The 10116-nt window shown below is 36.2% G+C and overlaps 1 protein-coding gene across 1 annotated transcript; it reads left to right on the forward strand.

Annotated features, from left to right (window-relative positions):
• The first annotated feature begins 101 nt into the window (after positions 1–101).
• On the forward strand, positions 102–8102 carry LOC140138008 (myc protein-like). Its single transcript, XM_072159836.1, has 2 exons — positions 102–789; positions 3544–8102. Exons 1-2 carry the CDS (start codon positions 144–146, stop codon positions 4170–4172), a joined length of 1275 nt encoding a protein of 424 aa, XP_072015937.1. The 5' UTR covers positions 102–143; the 3' UTR covers positions 4173–8102.
• The last annotated feature ends 2014 nt before the right edge of the window (positions 8103–10116 follow it).

A 10116-nucleotide genomic window follows, 5' to 3' on the forward strand; every position in this document is an offset into this window, starting at 1 on the left:
AAGATAGGTGCCTGGAACTACACATGTCATGCATGTCAGGGACGACCTGAAATTCAAAACAAACGTATTTTGTGGCATGACTTGCGTAATTACTATGTTATACTAAATGTCAGTTCATTCATTTCTCTATTGCAGGAATTTTCATGGTAGTCGAGTTTCAAGCTATGGCAGCGACGCATGCGGATTTTATGGTCCTGGAAATGGACCAGGGTCACAAACCATGTCTGGTAGACAACTCCACAGAAGAGGAATTTTACAACACTCCCTCGCCAACATCTTCACCAAGTGAGGATATATGGAAGAAATTTGAGCTTTTTCCTACTCCTCCATTGAGTCCAATCCACAGTGCGAGCGGTTCACCACCTTCATCACCACCACCCTTGATTTCTCGTGGACCATCTACCCCGGAGAGGCTTCAGAGAGTCTCCGAGTGTCTCCTGGAGGAAGATGCACATTGGCTTTCCCAGCCTATCAGCTACCCGGTGGCAACAGTGATACCAACGTCGCAAAGTTCTACATCGAGTCTCAAGTCAAATCTGATTCAGGACTGTATGTGGAGTGGTCTAGCCGCAGAAGAGAGGAAAAAGTTGCTTAAAATTGAGAAGAAAACAAACTCTGACTCTGAAAAGAAACTGGTACGGTGTTCGTCTCCACCTCCTCTTGTACCCGTGTCTTCGGATTACAGTGTAACCTCAGATTGTGTGGACCCTGCAGCAGTTTTCCCCTATCCTCTCAGTGAAACCAAATTGGATATATATTCTTCTGGAGCCTGTACGCCATCAGATTCTGGTGAGTTCCATTTTTCATTTAAAAAGTTATACTATACTAAACTACCGTACATGTAGCTATAAAACTAAGCATTGTTACAAATTTGTATTAATAAACTTGGGAGTCTTTAGCCATGCTTTTGAATCTTCCAAATTGCAATTTTTAACAAGTACATGATGGATGTATTAAAACAGCCAAATCAAATTGATATTTAAAAAAAACAAAAATATGTACAACATGTGAAGCAATTTTATTGGTATGTCATGGTATGGCTATTGGAAGTGGATATCATGATATTTTTATTTCTTCAATAGGCCTACATCAAAATTCAAAGCGTGTCAGCATTCATTCTTGAATTTATATTTGTTGAAACTTGATTCTTGAAATACCCGGAAAATACTACGACTGAGTGAGTCACGCGAGTGAGTCGATGCTATCATATCATCAGTTTGCTACATGATTCATTCATACATTTGTACAATTCGCGAATTCTTGATTTGCTACACCCGTTCATTCATAGAAATGTGCGCGTCAGTCAGCAGCTGTGCGTAATTTTCACTTTGCTACATGTTTTAAAAATCCTACATGCCATATATGGCACCCACGTGTGTACATGTACCGACCCCGGTACAAACTGTACTACTTCAATCCACATAAATTAACTGGCGCGCCCTTTTCGTTGCGGAAGATTCACTCGAAACCGGAAATATAGACCCTCGATGAGGTCTGTCTGCATGTTAATAAGCCTTAATTAACAGATCTAGTTTGAGATTTAAGATAGTTTAACCAAGATTTTAAATTGGTAATTAAAACGAACTTTGAATTTGGAGAAAACGTTAAAACTGTTAAAGGTCATTTTACGCTATATCGGTTCATTGATACGGCTGACCGATGTGTGAACCTAGCCAGACAGACGTAATCCTAATATATTTTACTACATGTACATGCACGGTCTTGCTTTTCACGTGGGTGCATTATGTTGTCTGGAGCTCATGCTAAAAAGATGATGTGCATGGTAATTAGCTTTAAATGCTAATAAATGCTGGATATTTAATACAAATCGGGTTCAAATGCTGCTGATGATGCGAACGAAAATGTCGAGTCGGGAGTTGGAGACGTCAAAATTGTTTCAGGCGATTTATTTTCATGCAATGTCAATGTTTATAAATAATTTGTGATGTGTTTTGATTTGAGGCGCTAATTATGATTGAGATCGAGACTTGTTAATTATGCTCAGCATTATTTCACACGGATTGCTCTTCAAACTGGTTTGTCTAGACGCGAAGCCTCAGGGCATATTTCTTTGATTTTAAATTGATCAGTTGAATTGATGGAGCAGAGCGAGAGGTCATTCTTGGATATGTCTTCAAGGGCTAGTGATCAAGGTTAAATTTGTTGACCTATGTTTTATACTATTTGAAAAGTGAGCATGCTATTGTTTGGGCTAGGCAAACAAATTCTTAAAAATTCCCACGATTTAATTAATATGCCTACCTACCTGGCCTGGTATAAAATCAAAAGAAAACCTGTTCTTGGTGATTTTTGTTTGCTTTGGGGTAAAAAAGTACATTGTTATGATTGCAATTACATGTCATTTTTTGACTAAAATTAAATATCATCAGGTGTGGGGTATTAAACAAATAATATATCAATTAAAAACCTTATAAAATATTTAAAAAAATATCTGTAATAAAAAGCTATGTGTTACCAAAATTGGTATTTTTAGAGGTAGTCTTTTTCGGACTACATTTGTCACAACTAGAGATTTCTCAGATTTAAAATCTATGGTTGAATACAGATCAGATAATTATCGCACATTTTTGCTAAATGTACATGAAGGGACGGATCTGCTGTACCATGAGAATTAAACAGCTTGCATTTCAATTAAAACTTTCATCACCATATTGTTAATTTACTAGTAGTACATGTACTTATGGTTTTAACATGCAAGAAATGTATACTTTTAATGACCTGATGAGTTGATGGGCAGTCTTTGCGCACTTCTCCCGGACAATGTTCCAGTGTTTTGTGTTTTTTCCTTAATGTTAACACATGCACTTGACATGAAAGCATTAATATCACTAATTTGATGGATTTTATTGTGAGTGTGCAATGAACACAGCTTGTGTCATCATCTACGGTAGGCTTCATTCTTGAACAATGGGAAAGCTAGCGACAGGTGTATTGGATTTTGGTTGATTCCCTGTGGCTGGCTGTTGATATGGTCATTAAGTTTGTATTGATTATATGAAAATAGCTTAATGGACATCGGGAACGGTGGCAATTTACGGATTAAGATTATAAATGCGATTTCGTGGTTAAACTTTAAAAGACAAACATGTTGAATTATGGAGATTGTGAATGTTTTGTATGCAAACTTTTCTCTGATTAATAATTTTGTCAATTTGTTACTCATTATGTTGTCATAATAATCAGAACAAGAAAGAGTGACTGCCAGAAAAGTTGAAATTAATAAACCTGCTGGATGGCGGCCAAGTCAAAGTTCAGCTGGCTAAATTTATTTTTTCCTGGCTAGCAAGGATTCATCACCAAGCATTGTTCAATAAACTACCAATTAGGGAACCTGCATGAAAATTCTTGAAAGATCACAGCAACTGACAAGTGCACTTGTGCAGTGTTGCACTTTTTTAAAGTTAGGGATGCATGTTGCTTTGCTTTATACACTTTATGTATGATGCAATGAAATGTCTATGTTAAAATTTGATTAAATTTGCTAATGTCCTTTTCTGCATTTTCTGTGTTGATTTCTTACAGAGGAGGAGATTGATGTAGTCACAGTAGCAGACAAGACTTTGATAATCCAGCAGCAGCCCCAGAGCCAGACTACGACAAAGTTGCAACCAACGATACAGCGCCATCATCATTTGGGAAGACCCCGAGTTATCACAGTTGTTGGGTCAAAGAGATCGCGAGGCACGGCTGCCGCTGTCATGACGATTCCGTTGAAAAGACTGAAAACAGACGCAAACTTAGAAGAGGTTAAAAGAATGCTACAGAGTGCAATAGATAAACCACGCAACTTCAGTAGCCGAGGGAGCAGCAAAGCCAGCAGTAGAGGGAGCAGTCGAGGGAGTAGCAGGGTGTCAAGTCGCCCAAGTAGTCACCCTTCATCAGACTCTGAAGACTCTGACAAACGTGCAACACACAATGTGTTGGAAAGAAAACGAAGGGACGATCTTAGGTGCAGTTTTAATTCCCTGCGGGACGAGGTGCCCGATTTACAGGCCAAAGACAGAGCAGCCAAAGTTGTTATCCTTAAAACTGCTACAGACTATCTTCACAAAATGAGAAATGATGAGAAGAGGTTATTGAAGGAGAAAGAAAATGAAAGAAGGCGACATGAACATTTACTGACGAGATTACATGCCCTTCAAAGGCTGTAAAGCATTAACTTTGTACAGAGACTAGAAAAAACATTGTTTATATTCTATATTATAAAGTAACCTTTTTGTGTTTGTCTTTACAAGAGTTGTCACAAAAAATGGCAATTAAAAATGTTATTGCGCACTCGGTTACAAGCCTTTTGTTTTGAAATGTTGATCATTTAGCAGAGGTAATGAGATGAACGTATGTATGACAGTGTTCTGGAAATACGATGTGCAAACTTGCTGAGGAGGGACTGGTCACGCTACAATACGGTGACCACTTCCTTCTCTAGTGGAGTAATATTCTTGAATTGAAGATTGACAACTTGAGGGCTGATTCCTTCCCAGGTGCAATGAGGTGACATATATCTTAATCTAAATTGTTTATTTGCTTGAATTTTTGTAGGCTTGAAAATGTAAGCCTATTGATTGTCATAATTATTTGTTATGGATGCATCATTGTACCTGGGGTGGGATGGCCATAGACTCAACGTACGCAGCTGTTTGTTTGTTTGAAAAGTTATATTTTTAATAATACATGCCTGTTTTTTTTTGGAAAGAGAACCATATATTATATGTGACAAATGAATGACTTGTGTTTGATGCAAAAACATTTGGTGTTAAAAGTAAAATGCTTGCAAACGCCTTACAATTTTGTATTAAACACAATTGAGGATGAGTCCAAAGCTAAGCATATCCAGTAGGTAATTTTCATGTGAAATAAATGATCAGTGTAGGGGAACAAAAAGCAAAAGATTGACAAAGTCCTACGAAGCTTTGAAACAAAATTTAGTTCAGGGGCTTCATCAATTTTTTGGTTTGTTCCCTTAACTCCCTGAGCACTACCTGGCGATCTAACATTGCCTCTGATTGGTCAATTACATGATATCTTCACTTTAATCACCAATCAGAATGGAGCTTTGCAAATAATTCACTCCAATTTTGTGTGGTGAAATTATTCTAACAATGTTGCTGATTGGTCCAATTGACGATGGTAATTTCTTTTTGGCCAATCAGCAGGTAGTTCTCATGGTGTTAAACATGGTAAAAAAACTTAATTATTGGATGTGCACAAGTTGCGGTTGGGAAAAATTGTTGAGATATTTTATGAATGGACTGAGTGAAGTTGTAAGAACAGGGTCAGAAATTTGGCGAGAATCCATTCTCATAAAGATTCTCGTAAACAAAATTGCAAGAATCTAAATGGATTCTCGTAAATATTTCAGTTTATCATAGTTACAGATTTCTGACCCTGAAGAAAGGAGAGAGAGAGGGGTTATCACAAGTGATAGAAAATATTTTTGACCAAATAACAAATTTTAAAGCATTTAATTGCGATCAAAAAACATTGTACTGCCAATTAATCTTACAATTCGTAGCATAATAGAAGTTCTTATTATTCTATTGATATTTGAATTGAATACCAGGAATTAAGTTATAAAATTTGAATGATAATGATTAATGAAATGATTGACAAACCTCGAATATATTTTTATGCAAATCACATTTTTTTATGAGCATGCTTTTTGTTCAGAATTTGAAAACAGAATTGACCAAAGATTAAAAAGCCAATTGTTGATGTTTTTATATTAGGCCTGTTGATGTAGTACTTCCACAAGTTTGTTGGTACATGTGATGTAGTCTAGAGCCAAAAATGTGTATGAAAAAAGTTGTTCACATGTTCGCTTCCCTTAATTTCTCAAAATATTGTTAATTTTTTAGTACAAGAAAAAAGAAACGATCCATAATTTTGTCCCCTTCCAAGATGATGGGCATGAAGTTTTCCAAATTCCAAGTATCTTCCAGTTTCCACAACGATAATTTTTGTATTATTTTTATGATTTGTATTTTGGTCGTACCCAATATTTTCTTACTGCCTCTTGAGATAAGAAAAATGACAAAAACTATGAAAAAAATGCGTAAAAATGTGTTTTGTGAAAAATGTACATAATCAAATGATGTAAATTGTATCCATATGTACAGCAAAGATATCTTAATTTTATATTTAGTTTAAAAAAGCTTATGTTCAAGATCGTGACTCACACATTATATTTATATTCTTAAAACAAATATCTTGTTTTTGACCTAGCAACTTCTTAAATTGTATTTTTGAGAACTTGATAGGTAAATTCTTTGCAACAATTTTTAGTTCAAAAATAAATATGGAACCTTGATATTTTCCCCTAAGGGAATAAAAGACATGCTTTCTGATTTTATTTTTTTATTGCCAAAATGCCAGCATAAATGTCTCATCAGATGCAATATTCTGTCATTTGCCTGGTTGACGTGGTAATTGCCTTTTTTTTTCATTTTGCTGATGAAATTTATTGGTTTTTGCTAACCAGCTAAAAGCTTGTGAGTGAAGACTTCTTGTTTCATGCGAGAATTGTATTGGGCCAAAAAAATAGTTTCTCGTCCCGTCCCCCCACACATTTATAATAGATCTATTCTGAAATTGTCCTATTATTTCAAAGAATGTTTTAGAAGCAAACACTGACCATGGATTTACAATTGTCCAATAAGCATTCCAAACCATCAAATACAATTTCAAACAACTAAGTAATAATTATTGTGATAAAATTGCAATTTTGCATGATTCAAATAAAAGCTTCTCTGGAGCTGTTACTCAACTGATATTATGATAAAATTGCAATTTTTCATGAAAACACATGATTAACAAACGGGGGTCTGCACCCTTAATTTTTCAAGCCAGGAGCGGAACGAGAAACTTCTTTTTAGGCAAGGCCTAGGACTATGTTTAATATTTTCTTTGCAAAACACTGTACCGACTACCTTCAAAAAGGTTGTGGAAATTCAAAACCTAGAGGTGAATCAGTGATGGACTATCATGTACCTCTTGGTAATTTTAAAACCTAGAGGATTGTTGTTGGGACCATGGAATTTGAAATTAGTTTATTTCAAATCCATGGGTACTAAGACTGGGTTTCATTCTTTTTGTGAATTTGTATTTTTCTCCAGTGTATATTTTAACACTAAGCTGCCTTGTTTTTATTTTTACTAGTAACAGTACCTAGCACCTTAATTTGAATGAGGACATAATAGTGTATGTCAAAGACCATTTTTATAGAAATAAAAGAATTGTTTCAGTTTGGCCAAATTAACATACATGTAGCCGTTGCACGTAATTATTATAACTTGATGACTAAGCTATTAAAACGAATTTGAAGTAACTTGTTCTGTTAAAGAGCCCGTCCTACCCACCCAGCACAAAATGTCAATACATGTAACTAAATGTATAATAACAATATCAGGAAATTTGCAGGGAATGAATAAGAAAATGATCTGTAAAAGCAAAATAAGAATTTCATATCCAATGTCATGTATTTGTATACGTCAAAACCATCATTTAATGTTGCATTGCTTTTTTATGTGTCGCATCAATAAAGCCCGTCACTATTTCAGATATTCAACTTTTGTGTATCACTATCAGCTGACAAAAAATCCATTGGAATTGCTAGCTGTCACCAGTGCATTTTGGCTGTGGCGTCTTGTTGCCATGCACAGTTGGAGATGGTCCCTGGATTGGTACACCAAAATTTACCTCACTAACAATGCATTTATTGTTACTTGACCAACATTTCTTCTTAAATTCAAATTGGTTTTGAAGTTGTATTTCAACATAACAAGTGATGTAAAACATGATATTAAAGATAAATGTTAACATTAATGTTCATAAGCTAGAAAAGTGAAGTTGCCCTTTAAACTCATTATGTTCTTGCTCTTGCTTTGAATATTTCAACATTTATATTGATGGTTCTATCCAAAATCAAAAAATATGAAGTTGTATTAATATTGACATCCCAGATAACATATGTGTTTTAAACAAGTTAAACACAGTCTTAAGTTATTTCATGTTTATTGTCATTGCTTTGAAAGTTGCAAAATTAAAATATACACAACCCGGTACTTTAAAATTCAAAAACCAAACTCACTGTCTCTTTGTGTTTTTGTTTTGATTTCTCAGCACTCTGGTTTCTCGGCTACAAAGTTTGCTTGGAAAGCGCGCGAAAAAGGTCACGTGGAGTTCTCTTTTGTTAAATGGAATGTAAATGAATATGCATGAGGGGTGTGTAACATGGTTGACATTCTTGTCTGGCCAGTCAGGATTAGTCGATTTTGGTAACGGGTGTTCCTGGTTATCGACGTGTGCGGTAGATAAAAGCATGATAAAAGTAAACGTTCGTTCAATATTGTACTATTTATAAAACCTGTTGACTTTCATGATATTTTAAACTTGATTCAACCTTTGACCTATATTTTTTTAACAAAATGTTCAACTTGATTCACGATTTGATCCATATTTTCAAAAAAGCGGCGGGAGGGGGCTATAGGAACTCAAACATAACAAGAACAAGTGGATTACTTCCGGCTAGAAATGCACAGGGAATTAAATACCAGAGCTTCGCCGTGAGAAAGATATAGCAAGTGGTTAATTCTGGGTAAGGCTGGGTTAAGTAACCTTTAGTGAACCCTATGATCCGAAGAGATAACATACACTTGGGAGTGTGTGGATGTGGTTTCCATTTCTCCACGGACTTATTATAGTTTGCCAAAATGTTATTGGTTGGTGGTCCCAAAGAACTCAAGTTTTCAAATAGTTATTGACTAGGTCATGATGACCTCGGGGATGGATCTAATAGATACCCTAGTTTCCTTATCGTGATACCGAACAAGGGGCAATACAATTGGCCTACATGTATATCCATATTGCAGGTACCGGCATTAATGCTGCTAACAGACTCGCTGTGCAGGTGTGGGACCCCCCCCCCCTCCACCGCAACATTTCACCCTGTAGTCTGGCCGAAAGAGATGGGTGCAGTAGGCCTACTCTGTCCTGCAAAAAAGCAGGTTCGACTCCCTTTACCTTTTACCACATTTGGGTGCATGAGAGGAGTAATTGAGATTAAGTGCCTTACTCAAGGGCACAACACGATGGTGTCGCTGGGGCTGAACCCGCAACCTTCATAATTATTGCATGATGAGCATGTAACATAACAGTAAACGAGGTGGGTGGACACTGCGGTGTTTAGAACAGTGTTAAAACAATATCCGTTGGGTACATTTTACCCAACATTGGGAAATTACACCCATTCACCGTTTTTCAGAAATTTACCCAATATTGGGTCAATCTAGTTTTTTTTTGGGGTGGGGGTGGGGGGGAGGGGGGGTTGTGTCCCTCTCCTCATTTTTTAAATAGATTTTTCAAAATGTTTTAGACTTGGAATACTTAAAGAAAATATGTTGATCAGAGAACGAGGATCATTTGGAAGTCATTTTGAGGGTACTAAAAAGCATCCCTCAGAATCTCGCATTGGAAAAAGCCTATTATCTCAAGCACTGTTGGAAAAGACCGAACAAGAAAAAACCACACCTCCCTCCCTCATCAATTCATGTAAATCCTCTGGATATGAATAAACCAAAACATAAATTTACACGGCCTTTAAACCAAAAGTGGGTAAAAATAATAACCCAACTATGTGGGTTGTTCATGTGCCAAGTGGTTTGCGTAAAAAAGACAATCTTTTACACCAGATGAAAAACCCAGATCCAGGTCCGTACGCAAGGTTTTTTTTTTGACAAAAATGGGACTTTTTCATGGGGCGATTTTGTGGAAAGTGGACTTTCTTCCCAAAATATGGACTTTTTTGACCAAAAAAGTGTAAACAAACAACACCACCACAATTGTTTTTCCTCACTACGCTCTCAAGTTGTGATATTTTGGGACTTTTTGTATACTTTTGCAACCACCCTCTTGGTTGGGTCAGGGTTTTTATCTGATGAAAACAACAGTAATTTATGAAAATAAAGGCAATTAAACTTTATTGGGTACCCGAAATTCATCCATGTATAGCCTAGGGTGAAATTCGCCCAATGTTGGGTAAAATGTTTTACCCAATGGATATTTTCCCCAGTCAGAACCCTCCCCCAATAAAGATCAAAA

The sequence above is a fragment of the Amphiura filiformis genome, chromosome 17 (genome assembly GCF_039555335.1).
Source record: "Amphiura filiformis chromosome 17, Afil_fr2py, whole genome shotgun sequence".
NCBI lineage: Eukaryota > Metazoa > Echinodermata > Ophiuroidea > Amphilepidida > Amphiuridae > Amphiura > Amphiura filiformis.